The sequence below is a fragment of the Pholis gunnellus genome, assembly GCF_910591455.1.
Source record: "Pholis gunnellus genome assembly, chromosome: 20".
Classification (NCBI taxonomy): Eukaryota; Metazoa; Chordata; class Actinopteri; order Perciformes; family Pholidae; genus Pholis; species Pholis gunnellus.
In genome coordinates, this window is record NC_136547.1 from 1,052,781 (window position 1) to 1,073,204 (window position 20,424).

The window sequence follows — 20,424 nt, forward strand, 5'->3', positions numbered from 1 at the left end:
GAGAGATAAGCCCCTTTGAGTATGGGTATGAAATTTTCGAGCAGAGGCCTCGTGTTAAAGAGGTTAAGTGACTTGTCTTAACTACCATGAAGTGCAACTGACACCATGCCACTGACACCATGCGGGTTGTGTTTATTTCTTTAGCTTTTAAACAATTCATAACAGCCTCACAAATGTCCTCCCCCTTTGCTTGCCCTTTTAGCGGTGTTAATTCAATGATTTCTTCCTGTGGCCCATCAGAGTTCATATATCTGCAACAGTGCTGTCTGCTCAATGTCGTTTACATCTCTTGACTCATCACAGGTGATTGAGAAAGCAGGAGCTGAATTGATGTCCTCAATTTGCTGACTGGTGATGTTTGTTGCCATTTTAATGGACAATGAACAATTTCAAATCCAAGAACAAATGCTCAGATACTTTAATGAACGATTCTTTCATGTATTCTCCATCTGTGAACAGCTTTCCACGCCTTACTATCTCATGAGCTGCCACAAAACTAGCAGCAGTAGTTGAGTTTGGAGACTTGATCCACTTCACGAAAGTATATTTACTTTGCTCAGTTTGCTGCAGCAGTTGAGAAATCACTCTTTTTCGCTCATCTCCATCATGATACTTTTCAGCAAATGCTGTGTGCTTGTTCTGGAAGTGTCTTTCAACATTCGATTTTTTTGTTGTTTGCTAATTTCTTGCCACATATCAAGCATTCAGGTAAGCCAGCATCATTGGCAATGAAACAAATTAATACGTACACGCAGAATTTTTCTCTATTTTCCTTCGTGACTTTTCTTTTTTTGGATTTATCCATTGATAGTTTACCGAGGGCGGGGGTCTGCAAACATGATTAGCCACCTGCAGGGAAAGGCGCCTGATAGCGATGTAATAGGATGTGACGCACATTTTAGTTGACAAAATATTAAGACATTTTTTATTTTCAGTGACACAGTATCACCTCAAACTCCAAGATAAGAGGCGTTCCATTTGAAAGATTGTCCACTCTGCAAAAAATAAATAACCGTTATTTATTTCAATGTTATTCTTTGTCAAAGCCTCAGGGAGCCGCAACAGAGGGGCTGAAGAGCCGCCGCAAATGTCGACCCCTGGTATAGGCGAATGCTAGGGCCCCGTCCATCCATGAAATCAGGGAAGAAAAAAAATCTATATTTATACCTTTTATTATATACCTTTTAATATTACTAGATTAATACTTTATATATTATTTTGAAATATTTCAAAAAAGCCCACAATAACATAATGACGCAGCCCATTAAATAATAGGGTCTCGGGAGCCCAGGAAAGAAAAAGAACAAGAAAAGAGGAGGAGGAAAAAGGTGAAAAAGAGAATGTAATGATTTAATAGTTTTATCTATTACATAGTAGTTACCATTGAAGCAGAGTGCTACTAGCATACGTCGGAAGAAAGTCTGATCTGTGTAGCTTGATCTCAAAGACATGAAGCTAAGCAGTTTCTGTACACTATGATTGGTGGTGGAATTGGCTGCAATGCAATCAGCACCAGCTAAAATCTTGCCCAGTTCACCAAATTGGTTAGGGCCGGCTCTGAGCTGAGTCCCTAACTCAGTCAGAACATTTTGATAAAAGGTTTCTGCGTAATTCCACTTCACATTGCTACATTATCACACCTTGTTCGCTTTGTTTTCCAAAACCATCAAACTAATGAAGCTAGTGTAAATTCATGCAGGACACGGAAGTTATATGCCCCAGCTGTAACCAGCTGACAGCCAGCCGATTGAATCATAGCTTCCGATCGGCCACGCACCAATCACAGCCCACTCTCACTTCATGGAGGTTTATTTAAATATGGCTTCCTTCTCACTGATTCATTCTACATCTACGCTGCTACAGACCACACTGCTGGCGAAGCTTCCCCCCCTCACCCCAGCCTCCACCTCTTTGTTAGTTCATCTTCTGGCAAATGTTTGAAATGTATTTAAAAAATGTACCCCTGTCCTGTAAACCCGGGGGGGTTATTGCTCGGTGCTCCCAGTCTTAGCTCAGTAGCTGCTGGCTAATCCGGGGAGCATTCAAAGAGCGGAGCCATTATCGCCAAGTTTAACTGTATTCCATTTGTTGCAATAAATGGTTAAAATCTATAACGAGAGTGTTCCTGACTGAAATATTTAAATAGTTTATGAACAATGTTCTTACAGTAATGGGAGTGCATACCTTTTTACTGTCTACCCGAATATTTTACCTTCTTCTAACCCTTTATCTCATTGTTATTTATGTGTAGCAAACAGATTTCCAGATCTATTCAGAGTATTGCAACAACCACCCCAACGCTTGCATCCAGCTCTCTAAGTTAGTGAAGGTCAACAAGTACGTGTTCTTCTTCGAAGCCTGCCGACTCCTCCAGAAGATGATCGACATTTCCTTGGATGGCTTCCTACTCACTCCAGTTCAGAAGATCTGCAAGTACCCGCTGCAGCTGGCTGAGCTGCTTAAATACACCAACCCACAGCACAGGTAACTGCAAACTCTTAATGTGTTCCTACACCCTCTAGATCAGGGATTCCCAAAGTGTGGGGTGCGCAAGCTGCCTCTAGGGGGTGTGCGAGAGGAAAAATATGATGGTGGTCTAATAGTGTAATAATTAATATTAAATATAATTTAAAAAAATGTAAGTGGGATTTTTCACAAAATAAAAACATGAATTTTAAAAATTCCCTTTATAAGTTAAATTTAAAATTAGAAACGTACAATTTAATAAATAAATGTACTTTAGCTCCTGCCACTAGACTGTACTGTCTTACGTACACACTAGCTAGCGTAGCTTGTGCAGCTAACGTCAGCTAACAGCTAACATGCAAATATGCTAAACTGGCTGAAATTTGGGAAACTGTCAGGTGGGACATCTCAAGCTATCAGTCATAAAAGAGGAGAGGGACAGAGAGAGAGTGAGGAATCGTAGGTGAGAGAAACAGAGGGGTGCATTGGGGAGAGACGGACGAGACCGAAAAGGAGGAAGGGATAGCACAGACAAATTGGGAGCACATAGGCCCATCGCGGAGTCAAGGTGAAAAAAAGAGGAAACGAGAGTGAGCATCAGACAGGGGGAAAAAAAGAGGAAATATTATGAAAATGATCTGGTCTGGGCTTCACTTGGATTGGCAATGCAGATTGCCCAAAGCCACAGTGCGTGGTGTGCAGTGAGGTTCTGGCTAACAGCTGTCTGAAGCCCTCTTATTTACGTCGCTACCTGAACACCAAGCATGCCAGTGCAAGTCAAAAGCCCCTTACATTTTTTATATTGAAATTGGAGGAGTTACAAAACAGCCAAAAACCACTGCAGTCTCATTAATGTGTTGGGTCTACAAAACACGCACTACGGCCTTCATATCTGGTCAGTTACAGAATAGCAAGAAAGGGGCTACCTCACACAATCGCCGAAGACGTGTGCTTGCCAGCTGCCAATGTAGCCGCTATGTATGGTTAATTGTAAATTAAATGTGATTCAATCTGCCTCTGAGCCTGTGCGTGTGTCCTCGCCATCGTTATTGCTCTTTAAAAGTGCTCTTTAAAAAAGTTTATTGAAACTTTGTTGCAGTGTTTCAGGGCATTTTCACACCTGTAGTTCGTTTGCTTTGTTCCGATTCAGGGATTAATATGATACAATGTTGCAGTTGCCCCTTTGTTCGGTTTGTGTTCACACTGCAACATTTAACATCTTGTAAACAAACGCCACGCGCGAGCAAACTGTTCTCTCATTGGTCCGATTTTTATGTGGCTATAAATAGGCTCTGTTGCTTTTTTTTTTTTTAAGGTGTGGGAGATTGGGGGTGCGTGAACCCGGTCGGGATGTAGAAGGGGGTGCGTGGCCTAAAAAGTTTGGGAACCGCTGCTCTAGATAATCGCCAGCTCTCATTGATCAAAATGGACAGATGCATATCATGAGATGCATATGCATATGACAGATGAATGCATATCATTGATTGATAACCATCATTTTTGACATTGGAAACAATAGTTTCACCCCAAAATCTTAAGTCAAGCTCCGTTAACGAGCTATATTTGACTTTTTAACAAAGTATCTTGTGGCATCCCAGTACATGTTTGTGTTTCTGTTTTCACAAATTACGGCACCCTCATTATAGCATGGAGCTGCTGGTATTTTATGTTTTCTTCCTGTCAATAAATTACATGAAAACACCAAAAGTCTAATACCTTTAGACTTCTCTACTCTGCCTGTGACTTTCTTCCTCCTGAGGACGTTAAACATATATAGTTTAATTTTTTGAAAAGGATCGGTAATTTACTAAGACAGCTGCACACTGTAGTCTTCAGACTCGTACTTAAACAGGAGGTAATGGTGCATTTGTTGGGGACTATTTTCCACGGTGGATTAATCCACATTTGGTGCTCTAGTGAGTTTTAGTGGTAGCAAAATAAAGTACAGTGTGTGTGTGTGTGTTTTCATGGTGATGAAGGAACAACATTGCGACTAATTAATGTGTTTTTAATGGAGCTCTATGGCACACAGGAAAGAAGAGATATTAGGCTGTGATACACACACATAATACATATTAGTAAGATACATTCGTGGTTGGTTTGGTATTTTCATGGATTGTCGATGAGAAAATATTAAATATCATCAGACTTATCCTTGAGCTTCACCTTCACACACCGACTGCATGGTACTCTCTGTACATTAGGGACTACAAAGATGTGGAGGCAGCCTTAAATGCCATGAAGAACGTGGCCAGGCTGATCAATGAGAGGAAACGGCGTCTTGAGAACATTGACAAGATCGCCCAGTGGCAGAGCTCCATAGAGGACTGGGAGGTCTGGCAAGAAGCACATTTGTTCTGAAATATTCGCTCACTTCATTCTAATACACCGGCAACAGGGATGGGTCGCAAGTAATAGTTATTTGTTTGTGTGTGTGTGTGTGTGTGTGTATTTGTGTGTTTCGACCCATGCAGGGAGAAGACGTCCTCAGCAGGAGCTCTGATCTCATCTTTTCTGGAGAGTTGAGCAAGCTGTCCCAGCCTCAGGCTAAGAGTCAACAGAGAATGTTTTTCCTCTTTGATCATCAGATGGTCTACTGCAAAAAGGTGCCTCAGCATTTTGCACTAATTTATGCTGATGACAGTATGAGTAAAGAATCATCCTAAAGGGGAGGGGAAAGTGAACTTATAGTATCTCTGACTGTGGATGATAATCATACTTAAAGTACACACTGACCTTCTCAGCTTTTGGTTGGGGCACTCCAAGGAGTCACAAGATTTATATGATAGGGCAAAAAAACATTTTAAATTCTTAATACTTTTCAGTCTGTTGGCCACCTTCCATTTGTTTTATTTGTGCACCATTTTCCATTTGCACAGCAGTGTTGGTGTCATAAATGGGCATAGCTTCCTTGAAGTTAAATGAACTAAAATGGTGTAAAGAAATAGGTCGAAATAAAAATAATCATAATGATATTAACTCTATGCATTGTAGTGCACTTAAATGTCTTCGTTTAAGTAGCAGTACTCAAATAGCATGTGCAGGAACTATATGAACTGGACTATATGAACTAACTAAAACTATATGAACTATAGGAACTGGAGAATATTTCTTCATTGAAAGAAGAGCAAAGAACCCATTGAAGGCTTCATCCATTCAGCTGTATTTTTGAAAGGGCCTCCTCTTTTCCAAACAGTTTCCTACAGCTTCTCAGATGGTTCTGTGTAACAAACCATCTGGTGCATCAGCTTAAAATTAACCCACTAAGTAGCTAAAGTTAGCCTGCACCCCTCCCTCTCCGATTTCTGCCACTTTCTGTGCACTGTATATGTATTCGGTAGTAATTAGTAATAGTTAGAACTATCTATTAGTTCTAACTATTAGTTAGTGTATATTTAATTATTAAGGAAATATACACTAAAGTGAAGTGAAATTTTAAAGATCTAGAACCGGATTTGACTCAAGACTGTGTAAGCTGGGAACTTCTGGCCCCTAAGGGTCTTGTGGCCCAAGGATAGTTGAAAATGACCGTTACTCCAAACAATACATGTATTACTCGATTATTTCATCAAAATGAAAATATGTTGCTCAACTATTCTCCAGTACACCGTGGTTTATTTACCAAAGATATGCTATATTGACTTAACATGATCCCTCTCTTTGTTCAGACCTGCGGCACGAGACACACCATTTATCAATCAATCAGCCATGTTGGCTCTTGTTGGTTCCGTGGATTACTTACTTCTTGTACTCTTCAAAAGGATTCTTGGCTAAATGTGGCATCTTTATCATTGCAGGACCTCCTGCGGCGGGACATGCTGTACTACAAGGGTCGGATGGACATGGACTACATGGAGGTGATAGACGTGGAGGATGGGAAGGAGAAGGACTTCAACATGAGCGTGAAAAATGCCTTAAAGCTGCGGGCGCTGGCTGGTGAAGAAATCCACCTCCTGTGTGCCAAGAAGCCAGAGCAGAAACAGCGCTGGCTGAAAGCCTTCGCTGATGAGAGGATCCAGGTCCAGCGTGACCGTGAGACAGGTCAGATATTTGCACAGTAAACACAAATAATAAATTAAAGCTGCAAGCAGCATTGGTCGGGCTCTGTTCAGGACTCTGGTTGACGCGGCCATGCATTTCTGTGACCATCAAACACTGCGTGCATGAGTTAGATGATATTTCCTGTGTCGACCAGCAGCTTAGCAATATCATGTTGCAAGGTCTCAAGCCTCAAATGTGTTGAGTGTACCTCCGATACAACCATAAATGTAAGCCTGTTAAGATCATAAAGGAAATTAAAGCTGCAAGCAGCGATGTACGGGCCCTCGCATCCTCCCGCACGTCGGGGGTACTGGCGGGATGCCGGCAGAAGCGACCATCAGAAAGCGAGCCCACAAGGTAGATATATTTTTAATGCTTGGACTGTGTGACACTGGCAATTATGTAGTACAAATATTTCACCAGTTCCTGTATCCACTATGTGGCACTAGAGAACACGCGCAAACATGCGTTATGTTGCTCTATATCAAGTATAGACCACATCATGTAAATCCAATTCAGTGTGTCACATAACGCTGTCTTCCTGTTGCCAGTAGGTGGCACTATGACTTTAAGTGGAAATTAGCTCATAGACATCCTCAGGCCATGACTATTATCAAGTATGGCAAGTTTGGGACAGATTTTAGCAAGTCCAGTGGAGTTACATCAGCTTGTTGTTTAACTGCGAATTACTTAAAATGGCCGCCATGCCACAGCTTCGCCATTCCATCAAACGTAAAGCTTTGAGTAACTTGTAATTGTGAAGGTCTTTAGATTATACTGACCAAATTTGAAGTGGATCTGACAAAGTCCCTAGGAGGAGTTCGTTAAAGTATGGGGAAATTCACACAAAAATCAAAATGGCCGACTTCCCATTAAATTTAGAGCATGGTCCCAAGACACTTTTTTGTGATACACGTGCCTACTAACTTGCATACATGTAGGTCAAACGTAGCGCTGGGGCTGGGTTTTTGAATATTTGTAGGGGGCGCTATCGAGGCAATTTGAAAGGGTCAAGCCAACGAAATATTTATTTCCATCACCTATGACACCTGTGCAAAGTTCCAAGGCTTGTTGAGCATCCTAAGTCACAGAAAAATAAGCTTAATTTTTCATGGCGAATGACGCGTTGCCACAGCAACAGTGTTTAATGACAACTCACAATATTCACGATGAAGCATCATCATGTCTTACGGCTTACCTTACCAAATTTGAGACTGATCTGGGAAACTTCCTAGTCGGAATACATCAAAGTATAAAACTTGTCATTTCCCTTTGCCAGTAGGTGGCGCTATGACTTTGTGAAAATGTTGGCATGGAAATGTGCTCAGGCCTGGACCAGCATCATGCATAACATATTTGGGGCAGATTGAATAAAGTACCTTGTAGTTACAACAACTTCCTCTTTCATGGCGAACGGCACGAAATGTGCCTGACATGGGCGCCACATAAAACAAAGGTCGTTCAATGTCAGTACACCATTTCAGTAACATTTCATCATTAATGTCTTTAGATCATCTTGACCAAATTTGACGTTGATTGTATAAATTCTGTGGGAGGAGTTTGTTAAAGTACAATGCCTGAAAACAATGAAAAATGCCTCAAAATGCAAAGAAATGGGAGTATTACTGCATCGCCCCCTAGTGGTTGTATAGAATAAAAATTTAAGGGTATGTTACAGGACACAATGTGAACATATGCTACAGATTTTGTGATGATAAGCCACATGGTTTTGAAGTTATACATATTGCTGTAGAAGGCCAATGCAATAAGATATCAACACATTTTTCATAACTTTTGATGATATATATCCAATAATGATTCACAGCAAATTTGGCACCAATCAGACCCAGGGTCTAGGAGAAGTGATTTTTTTTTTTTTTTACAAAATTCAAAATGGCTGAAAATGTTGGAAGGTGGAGCTTAGGGTCCCAAGAGGATTTTTCGTAGAACTCATTCAGATGCTCATGTCGGTAAAATTGTAAGTCATTTGGACATACAGGCTGTAGGGGCTTGCCTTTCTAGCATCTAGGGGGCGCTAGCGAGTAATTTTGTCATGATCGAGCATTGGACCCATAAAATATAAAAATTTCCCGCAGTCCTGATATGCTCGCCAAATATGGGGAGGTTGGGGACATGACACATACCCTTAAACGCATTTTCATCCTAGGGAAAAATAATAATTCCTACAGATACAATAGGGACCTCGCGGACCCGACGTTGTCGGTGCTCGGGTCCTAATAAACATTCGAAAAACAATAGGTCCTCCGCTCTGACTACGTCGGTGCTCGGGCCCTAATAATAATAAACATTCGAAAAACAATAGGTCCTCCGCTCTGACTACGTCAGTGCTCGGGCCCTAATAATAATAAACATAAACATTTGAAAAACAATAGGTCCTCCGCTCTGACTATGTCAGTGCTCGGGCCCTAATAAACATTCAAAAAACAATAGGTCCTCCGCTCCGACTACGTCGGTGCTCGGGCCCTAATAATAATAAACATTCGAAAAACAATAGGTCCTCCGCTCTGACTACGTCAGTGCTCGGGCCCTAATAATAATAAACATAAACATTTGAAAAACAATAGGTCCTCCGCTCTGACTACGTCAGTGCTCGGGCCCTAATAATAAACATTAAAAAAACAATAGGTCCTCAGCTCCGACTACGTCGGTGCTCGGGCCCTAATAATAAACATTCGAAAAACAATAGGTCCTCAGCTCCGACTACGTCGGTGCTCGGGCCCTAATAATAAACATTCGAAAAACAATAGGTCCTCCGCTCTGACTACATCGGTGCTCGGGCCCTAATAATAAACATTAAAAAAACAATAGGTCCTCAGCTCTGACTACGTCAGTGCTCGGGCCCTAATAATAATAAACATAAACATTAAAAAAACAATAGGTCCTCCGCTCTGACTGCGTCAGTGCTCGGGCCCTAATAATAATAAACATAAACATTAAAAAAACAATAGGTCCTCCGCTCTGACTACGTCAGTGCTCGGGCCCTAATAATAATAAACATAAACATTAAAAAAACAATAGGTCCTCCGCTCTGACTACGTCAGTGCTCGGGCCCTAATAATAAACATTAAAAAAACAATAGGTCCTCAGCTCCGACTACGTCGGTGCTCGGGCCCTAATAATAAACATTCGAAAAACAATAGGTCCTCCGCTCCGACTACATCGGTGCTCGGGCCCTAATAATAAACATTCGAAAAACAATAGGTCCTCCGCTCTGACTAAGTCAGTGCTCGGGCCCTAATAAGAAGAAGAATAATTAACATTAGAAAAACAATAGGTCCTGCGCTCTGACTATGTCAGTGCTCGGGCCCTAATAATACACAAACCTGTGATATTCTAGTTAACCTTTCAGCCATGCCTCCTTTTCTGCCATGGACATGTGATCTATGTACTTTACCTTACCCTCCTCACTTTGTGGTGCCACAGGAAGAGTTGGGCTGCCAGCAGTAAATGGATTTCATATGATGCTGACCAAAAGAATAGACAAGCAAAATGTCAGCCAGGCTTGTGTCTTGAGTTGTGTGGTTGCTTCACTGTGACACAATGAATTATGAGGAATGAATGTGTTGGACTTACGTTGAGTCCAGCACATTTCCATCCATTAAGTCCTTGTTGGCTTGTATTGAGAATGTGGATAGTCTGTTTGGTTCACCTTTTGTGAACAAACAAAATGAATGAATAACTTATTGAGAAAGCTTTATAGTGATACTAAGTTAAATCTACAAATGGTGTTGTATGCTCTATAGATGCAGTTGATACTGGGCTAAATAAATAAACCTGACTTTATAGTGATACTCTTTCTTTTTCTCTTTTCAGGATTTTCTCTTACAGAGGTCCAGAAGAAACAGGCTATGCTTAATGCCTGTAAAAGCCATCCAGCTGGGAAACCCAAAGGTATGCACCAACAAGCGTTCAGGAAATATAAAACCCCTGAGGTCACCTTAAGTGTCTGTGTAATATCAGTCTTAAGATGTTCTTCCTCTCTCCCATGGCTTGGACATGGGTCAGCTCACTATGAATAATATATAAGCACTGATCTATAACGCAAACAGCCGCACTTTTTACCTGTATTCTTCAAGCATTTCAAAATCACTTCTAGGAATCACAGTAAAGGTTTGAGTAGGACTAAAAATAATCTTCCTTCTACCGAACAGGACAGCAGAGTTATTTATCAACACTCTCTCAATAAGACAACAAATGATAACAAATGTTAGTGATCCAATCGCTTCTATATTGCTATTCTCAAAAAAAGAATCATCACCTTTCTTGATAGACTTTTAATAATGCAACTAGACAGGTGTTGGGTTTTATTGAAATAAAGACAAAGTAAAGGCAATTGGCAATAATTAGTGAATTAAAACACTATTTGTGTTAAAAAGAGAAACTCAGAGCAGTTGTGTATGGATTTTAATATCACTCTGTTGGTATGACATTCCACCAACCCTAACATGAATGATGATGTAATTTCTCTCAGTGGCTACATTGTGCATTGTGTGGATACATCATCTTCCTGGCTGTTTATTTGATTGGCAGTCAGATGTTTCTAGCAGTTTCTGAAAAGAAGATATACAGGACGGATACAGGACCAAACTCGCTGCTTCTAAGTTAATGGACAGTTGGTGCTTTTGCTTTTAATGCAAACTCAATCTGTCAATGATTACATGCTATCACAATAAATTCAGCATTATGCATTTATTTCTACATCATTTCACAACAGTAATGTTACTCTGTCACTAACAGAAATATTGTTGTTATTCACTTCTTTTTCAGTTGCTTCTACTTTGACGTTCTTTGGATCTGAGTTAAAAGAGTTGTTTTAAGAATAATCATTCCATTAAATCAAAGGAAGATAAGTTGAGATAAGACAAGTTAGTAAACGTCATGATATGACAAGACAAGATAACACAAGACAAAACAAAACACAAGAGAAGTAAAAACAAATAAGAATGTATCAAATAAGTTATACACAACAAAGAAAAATGAACTTGACTTTATACAACTAGTATGAGCTTAGAAATTAAAATATGAACTATTCAAGATCAAATAAATAATAATATAAAAAATGTCCCCCTTTTCTAGTATGTGTTTGATGTGAAACATTAAACTCAGGAGGTTTTGAGTTGTAGTGATGGTATAACTTAAAGCTGGGATTGGCAATTGACAAAACAAAACACAACAAGACACAAAAAGATACAACAATACACAACAAGACATGACAAGCCACAAAAAGATACAAGACACGACAAGATACTACAAGACAAGCTACGACAAGACACGACAAGATACTACAAGACAAGCTACGACAAGACACAACAAGATACGACAAGATACTATAAGACAAGCTACAACAAGACACAACAAGATACGACAAGATACTATAAGACAAGCTACAACAAGACACAACAAGATACGACAAGATAAGCTACGACAAGACACAAAAAGATACAAGACACAAAAAGATACAAGACAAGACAAGCTACGATGACACACAAGATACGACAAGACACGGCAAGACAAAACAAGATACAACAAGACACACCAAGATACGAAAAGACACAACAAGATACGTCAATAAAGACACAAGACAAGATACGACAAGACACAACAAGATACGACAACACACATGAAGATACGACAAGACACGACAAGATGCGATACCACACAACAAGATACGTCAATGAAGACACATCAAGACAAGATAAGACACAACAAGATTAGACCAGACCCAACAAGATACGACAAGACATGACAAGATACTACAAGACACAACAAGACAGAAAAAGATACAAGACAAGACAAGATACAACAAGACATGTAAAGATACAAGAAACAAAAAGGTACAAGACAAGATACAACAAGACACAAAAAGATACGACAAGACGCAACAAGATACAAAAAGACACACCAAGATACAACAAGACACACCAAGATACAAAAAGACACACCAAGATACGAAAAGACACACCAAGATACGAAAAGACACCACAAGATATGACAAGACACAACAAGACACGATACAACAAGACAGAAAAAGTTACAAGACAAGACAAGATACAACAAGACACAAAAAGACAAGATAAGATATGACAAGACACAAAAAGACAAGACAAGATATGACAAGACACAACAAGATACAACAAGACAAGCTACGACAAGACACAACAAGATACGACAAGATACTATAAGACAAGCTACGACAAGACACAACAAGATATGACAAGACACAAAAAGATACAACAAGACACGACAAGAGAAGATACAACAAGAAACAAAAAGATACAACAAGAAACAAAAATACAACAAGACAAAAAGATACGACAAGACACGACAAGACAAGATATGATAAGACACACCAAGATACGTCAATGAAGACACGACAAGACAAGAGAAGATACAACAAAATACAACAAGATACGACAAGAGGAGAAACAACAGAAACAACAAGATATGTTAATAAAGACACAACAAGACAAGATACGGCGAGACATGACAAGACAAGATACGACAAAGCACAACAAGACACGACAAGATACGATAAGACACAACAAGATACGTCAATGAAGACACGACAAGACAAGATATGATAAGACACAACAAGACAAGAGAAGATACAAGACACAACAAGATAAGACAAGACATGACAAGATACAACAAGACAAGATACGACGAGACACAAGATAAGACATGACAAGACAATATACAACAAGAAACAAAAAGATACAAGTAGACACAAAAAGATACGACAAGACAAGATATGATAAGACACAACAAGATAAGACAAGACATGACAAGATACAACAAGGCAAGATACGACGAGACACAACAAGATAAGACAAGATAAGACAAGACCTGACAAGACAAGACTAGACAAGATACTACAAGATTTGACACATCAAGAAAAATAAGATATATATATATATATATATATATATATATATATATATATATACAACTTGGCATACGACTGTGGCTCAGTGGTAGGGCAGGGTCATCCTTCAATCACAGTATCGTCCTTTTATTATTTATATATTTAATGTGAAACATCTCCAGAAAGCATTGGGTTTCATTGATGGTATAGCTTAAAGTTGGGGTCGGCTAGTGTACGTCAAAACAAGACAAGACAAGAAAAGATATGACAAGACAATACAAGATACAACATGTATTATATATGTCAAGACATGACAAGACAGGACAAGATGCATTAAGAAAATCCTTATTTGATCTCCAGGTAGTAAATTCAGGTGTTGACGCTGAGAACAGATTACATGTCAGTCATTTAGCAGACGCTTTTATCCAAAGCGATTTACAATAAGTTTATTCAAGAGAACTACTAGTCACCAGAAGTCATAAATGCATCTCCTTTTTTAAACAAGCATCTAAGAGTGTAAACCAGAGCAAAAGTACAAAGTACATAAGTGCAACAAACTAATACGAATACAATAAGTGCTAAGTGGAAGGCTCAGGGTAGTACTTCTTAAAGAGGTGAGTTTCAGCCTGAGCCAAAAGATGGGCAGCGACTCTGCTGTCCTGAAGTCAGTGGGGAGTTCATTCCACCACTTTGGGGCCAGGACAGAAAAAAGCCGTGACCGGGTTGATCAGCCACAGGGACCTCTGAGCAACGCCCCGACGCAGCAGAGCAAAGTGGTCGGGTGGGGGTGTAGGGCTTGACTATGGCCTGGAGATATGAAGGAGCTGTTCCTTTCACTGCCCTGTAGGCTAGCACCCGAGTCTTAAACTGGATGCGAGCTCTGACAGGGAGCCAGTGTAGAGAATGGAGAAGGGAAGTTGTGTGAGAGAATTTGGGGCGATTGAACACCAAACGAGCTGCAGCTTTCTGGACAAGCTCCAGAGGTCTGGTGGCTGACGCCGGGGCTCCGGCAAGTAGTGAGTTGCAGTAGTCCAGGCGAGAGATGAAAAAAAAACCCGGATGAGCACCTGCACTGTCTCGTCAGTGAGGAAGGGGCGAATCCTCCTGATGTTGTAGAGCAGGAATCTGCAGGAGCGTGTAACCGATGCAATGTTTGCTGAGAACGACAGTTGGTCGTCCAGGGTCACACCCAGATTCCTCACAGTCCGAGTTGGCGTCACCACGGTATCATCAATGGTGATGGACAGGTCTTGGTGCAGGCAACACCCGGAAGGAACAGTAGCTCGGTTTTGTCCAGGTTGAGCTTCAGGTGGTGTGTCGCCATCCACTTCGAGATGTCAGCCAAGGATGCAGCAATGTGTGCCTCCACTTGAGTGTCACGGGGAAATGACAAGACCAGCTGGGTGTCATCGGCATAACAATGGTAAGAGAAGTCATGCGAGCGAATAACAGAACCCAGAGATGTTGTGTAGAGCGAGAAGAGAAGGGGGCCCAGAACTGAACCTTGTGGAACCCCCGTAGTCAGCATGCATGGTTCCGACACGGCCCCCCTCCATGTCACTTGGTAGGATCGATCTGTCAGGTAGGTAGGATGCAAACAGGGAGAGTGCAGAGCCTGAGACGCCCATCCCCTCGAGGTTGGACAGGAGGATCTGGTGGTTCACCGTGTCAAACCCCGCACAGGTCCAGGGGAATCAGGACAGAGGAGAGAGAGTTCGCTCTCGCGTCGTGAAGCGACTCTGTCACCGCAAGGATGGCTGTCTCTGTCGAGTGACCCACCTTGAACCCGGACTGGTGGGGGTCCAAGATGCTGTTCTGGTGGAGATAGGAAGACAGTTGGTTAAAGACAGCACATTCAAGTGTTTGGGATAGCAAGGGTAGAAGAGAAACCGGTCTGAAGTTCTTGACATCAGAGGGGTTAAGTGATTGTTTCTTCAGAAGGGGGGTGACTCTGGCAGTCTTGAAAGACACTTCCAACCACCAGCAGTGGTTAAGGACAGCTTCCTACTGATTGCTCATTGTCTGCCAGGAGTGCAAGCCACTCCCCTGGCACTAAACAGGGCAATTGACCTAGTGAAACTAAACCACACCTACCTTACACAAAGAGAAACTGCAAAAGCATTAACACTGAAGCAGCCTAGGTACAGATAATAGCAACTTGTAAAAGCAAGAACAATATACTTCTATACTTCTAAGTCTATTCTAGCTGAGTCAAGTAGTTCAGTATCCCTCCAGAAGCCAAATACACTCAGATAAATATAGAAGTAAAAAAATACATAAGAATGTATAAAATCAGTAGCCAATAGCCCTAGCTCTAAAAGTCTCTAAATCAAGTGAGAAAGTCTCCAACACTGACCGCCGTCCCTTTAGGTCTCCCTCCAAAGCCACTCCCCCACAATTATCATGAATGTAAACAACCAACATGACCATTGTTTAACAGGCAGGTATGTACACAGTCAGGTAGGTGACAGGTAGGTAAGTAGACAGACTCTTTTGTTGTTTAACTTATGGAATTAGTGCTGTGTACATGTAAGCCAGTAAGTAATTTCTCCCCTGCACAATACCAACTGACAGCAATACTTTCATTGTTGGAATACCTACTTTTATTTTAGAATGTACTGTATGCTTCACTCTGAGACACTTAAAATACATATCTGGAATATTTCAGAATGTATGCTTCCTAATGCTTTTCTTCATAAGAATGATAAATGTAATGCTATTGTCTCTTTATCTTCTCCTCAGCAGTGACCAGACCCTACTACGACTTCCTTCTGCGACAGAAACACCCCTCTCTTCCCACTGCTTTGCCCCAGCAGCAAGTCTTCATGCTGGCTGAGCCCAAGCGCAAAACCTCCACCTTCTGGCACAACATTGGCAGATTGACACCATTCAAGAAGTAAAGAAAATTAATCAGAAAGGAAAAGCAAAGCTGTGGAGAGAAGGAACAGAGGAAGAGGAAGAGAAGAGCTCTGATAGACCCTTTTTAATAATCTCTTTTCTTTCCTACTCATAACATTGCCCTAATTGACATACTGATTTATTGTATAGATGAGGATGATTATTATGAGGAGAAGATCATTTTGTGAAAGCACTTTATAGATTGGTTAACAATCAGACTTAAGAATGGTCTCCTGGAGACACTGAGTCAAACAGGGAGAGTGAACTCTTGCTTAACTTCCTACTACTACTACTACTACAACACCCTCAATCAAGCGCAGATTGGTATTAATACTACTACTGTACTGCCGTGAGTGTGGGACTCCTGATTGTGCTGCCTCTGTGAAGACGTTGGCTGTCTACAAAATTGTGTCATTTATTTCCACTTTGAATTGTTTTATGATTTCACAGATGCCAAGTGATCACAGTGCCATGCGATATTGTGTTATTTCTTTGTTTTGTTTCTGTTTATGAAAAAAAAGGGAAAATTGAGCGGGAGTAATTTCCTGTTCTTTTCTCTGTGCAAATATATAATGATGATCGTTTTGTCCATCTGTCAGGATTTGGTTCTGTGTCTCTGTTGCATTTATGATATTATGCAAGTGCTTGATACATGTCATCAAATGCAAGAAGAAGAAGATTCAACTTATCACAGATTGGGAGCTTTCTATTTAAACAAACAGCAACAACCCACACTGGCAACACATTCCTCGGGTTTGATCCTCGACTCCTACCATGTCAATGAAAGTAAACCTGTTCTTTCTTTTTTTCTTTTTTTTAAGTGCCATTTAAAGTGTGCCATGGATGACTTAAAATGACATGCATGGATATGATCAAAAAATACTGTGAAGAATATTTTTTTATCTCTGAAGAACCCTGCTATATTTAATCAGATTCAGGAACTGAGGTTTCATGTGCTACTAGACTGACAGCATCACAAACTGACGTTCTTTTATCTGTGATAGCCAGTATTCCTGCTCTGTGTTCCTGGTCTCCAGTATTATCTAATTTCAGATCAGTGCAGCTTAGTGATATGACTCTGTAAGTGCATTCAGTGAAATGTGCTTCTTTTACCTTTATGTTCAAATGTTTTAACTTCTGACGATATGGAACATTAAACATTCCTAATCTTACAAATGTTACCGTCAGTGTTGTTCTACTCAGCCAACATTAAGTGGAAGTATGGGCACATTGTGATGGCGTCCTGTCTTTAGCCTAGCAGCAGGTTTAAATTTCAGGTTAAACCGGCTTCTTATGATATTCAAGTGAGGTCTAAAGTTTAAGTCCCTAAACTTCAAAACTTGTATTCATAAAAAAAATGTTATAACAATTTTCAAAAGAAAGTAGAAGTTTGGATTGTTTTTGTATTTTTCCTTTACAGGCAGCCATATCCTATATTCTTTAATGTGTAGTATGGTCAATTGGTGGACTCTTGAGACTTGCTTAAATTGTTTCATTTATCACACTGAACACCAAGTCTGCTTTTATTGACAGTGCAGATCATACAGACATTCTTTAACATCTATGGCTCTTTTTTACGGCCGCGACCAATGTTTTTTAAAATAATAATGTTTTTCAATATCTGCACATGGTAAAAGGGTGGGGAAACATTGTGGTTGCTGTTGATGATTGCTGCTGATTTCAGGTCTGTGATGAGATGCAAACTCGAGTTTCTAGCATTAAAGGGAGAGCCCCGAAGTCATACAACCCCTTGTATGAGGTACTTATCCATTGTCAGTGTATTACCTACAGTAGATGGAGTTTGAAGAAATAGCTTAATACTATTCACTCTCAGATCAGTTCCCCGTCAGAAAGAGCTGAGTGACAGAAAGATAAAGCGGTGAAAATATTTTAAATATAATGTTCTCTTAAACTGAAACAATTTTTGACTTGACCTTACTTGAATTGGACTCTAGCTCAAAGGCTTGAGACTTGACTTAGATTCTTAGCATCTCTGGACTGTAGTTGCCCATTTAGTTGTTGTAGAGTGACATGTGTGGTGGAAAAACATATTTTTAACCTCCCGGTGAGAATTAAGCGAGATGAGAAAACTCTTAAACAATTAAAAACATATTTATTGAACAGAAACTAATAATAATTCAGCTGAATATATAGAGCTCTTTCCCCACAGATGGTTTGGAGGTCTAACAACAATGAATTGTTAAAACAGAGTATATATGCACATTATCTCGTCTTTCTCCCCCCCTCCCTTCGCAGATGTCCTCCTTCTCCTCTGTCTGCCGATGCATCAACCAAGACCAGGTTCCCAGCCTTGGTATTGTTTTCGTGCGCAGATGACTAAGTGGTGAAATCAGGATGACATCATAGCAAGCCAGACATGAGATGCCTTAGATATGATAACATTTATTATTATTTGGGTTTAAATAAGTCTAGTTGGCGTTGTCTGCATATATGCAGGTTTAAGCGATACAAGTTATAACTAAAAGAACGATATGATACATTTCCACAACAATTCCCCCTTTAGCCATTCCTATGGCCATTAAAGTATTTACAATTTATGAACTGTGAACTTAGCATATTCATACCACTTGTTATTCAATGTTTGGCTAAATGGTTTTACAAATGGTTTCTTCAATATAGTGGTTGCTGGTTTTGGTTCTTCTCACTATAATTGTTTGCATTTGGTTGTACATTCTTTGGTTGCCATGGTTTCTCATGCATCAATTATTAGGAAACACAATTATTATTGCACAGAAGAGCAGAAAATACATTGAACCTCTTAGGCCACACCATCCCGGAGAGAAAATGGAGATCTGCCTTCCATTGCGACGTCATCTTTGCACATATGATTTGACCTCCTACCAGACTGATTTCTGTGTGACAGCTTTGCAGTTTGGGAAACTCGGGTTGCTCCCCTCCTCTCTCTCCCCAGCCACACAGAATGAGTGAGGTGATCGGCTACATGTTTGATGCGTTGTTAGCAAACAATACATTTTCTACAAATACTAAAAAATAGTGAACCCTCTTGTGTACCATGCTAAATTAATAAAATGTGATATGTTATAATTTCTTTACTTTGTTTCCAGTAACTGTTTCTTTGAGTCTAGTTTTAAAACCTGAGGTCTACAGATAAATGATGCTACTTAGTTATTCTCTTACAAATCACTACTGTAATTAAATACCCCTGCAGTATAGTATATTGAACAGTTCTTTGTTTTCTCCAATGTTCCTGAGTCAAAACTGATGTGATGTAACTGTCCCTTTGGTCAACGTACTGTGTGAACAGTGTGTCAAGTTTAGGTAGTTTAGGTCAGTTTGTTATGCGCAGAAAGATTTTTACCATGAATCATGGAAGAGAGGGGTGCCTCTCTTTCTGAATAGTTTGGATCCATTGTCTATGCTATGATGTCATTCCTGAAAAGCTCATCATTTGTGTCTTAGTTTGTGGTTTAGGCACAGTTTGAATTGCCTGTATTCTTTTGGGACCTGCTGCGATCACATGTCCCAGATGTGAAACTTTATCGAGAGCAAATTGCAATTTGGACGGATAGCCTTGTGAGCATTTGCAGCCAAAGATTTAAGTAGGATAACTGCAATTGTAAATTACTCTAATTTGCATGCTTCTGTGGGACTGCAAATCATGATGTCATCAACATATTGTTACAAGGCAGAACCATTTGGTAAGTGTAAATTAGCCAAATTGTCTCTCACGGCTCTGTTAAATACACCAGGGCTTTCTGAATATCCCTGGGGACACCGAGTCCAGATAGAGCCTCTTCCTTTAAATGAGAAGCAAACCATGTGCTGAAAAAAAAATGCATCGGCCAAGTCGACGAAAAAAAAATGGGTCGTGTCTGGAGGGCTGAGTGACATAATGGTGTTTGGATTAGCAATTGTAGGTGCTCGCAGGTGCACCGAAGCATTAACTGCTTGTAAATCTTAAACAAATCGTCACTCAGTCGGTTCCCCCCAGGTCTCGAATTGTCTTTACCGGAAAAATTGGTGTGTGCACCGGTGAATCATAACATTTGACTATTACACCAGCCTTCAATAAAGACTTAAGAATGGGTGTAATACCATCAATAGCCTCTTGTTTCAGTGGCTATTGCTTCATGCATGGACGGAAATCAGAT

The 20,424-nt window shown here is 40.3% G+C and overlaps 1 protein-coding gene across 1 annotated transcript in view; it reads left to right on the top strand.

Annotated features, from left to right (window-relative positions):
* The window catches only part of arhgef4 (Rho guanine nucleotide exchange factor (GEF) 4), a gene marked incomplete at both ends in the record, with an annotated part of 76,779 nt that extends 60,486 nt beyond the window's left edge, over positions 1-16,293 (top strand). The window contains 6 exons of the mRNA XM_079181526.1: positions 2,252-2,484; positions 4,671-4,800; positions 4,941-5,072; positions 6,264-6,507; positions 10,342-10,419; positions 16,136-16,293. Of these exons, the coding sequence (XP_079037652.1) occupies positions 2,252-2,484; positions 4,671-4,800; positions 4,941-5,072; positions 6,264-6,507; positions 10,342-10,419; positions 16,136-16,293 (975 nt within the window). The remainder of the gene's footprint in view (positions 1-2,251; positions 2,485-4,670; positions 4,801-4,940; positions 5,073-6,263; positions 6,508-10,341; positions 10,420-16,135) is intronic.
* Between the last annotated feature and the right edge of the window lie 4,131 nt (positions 16,294-20,424).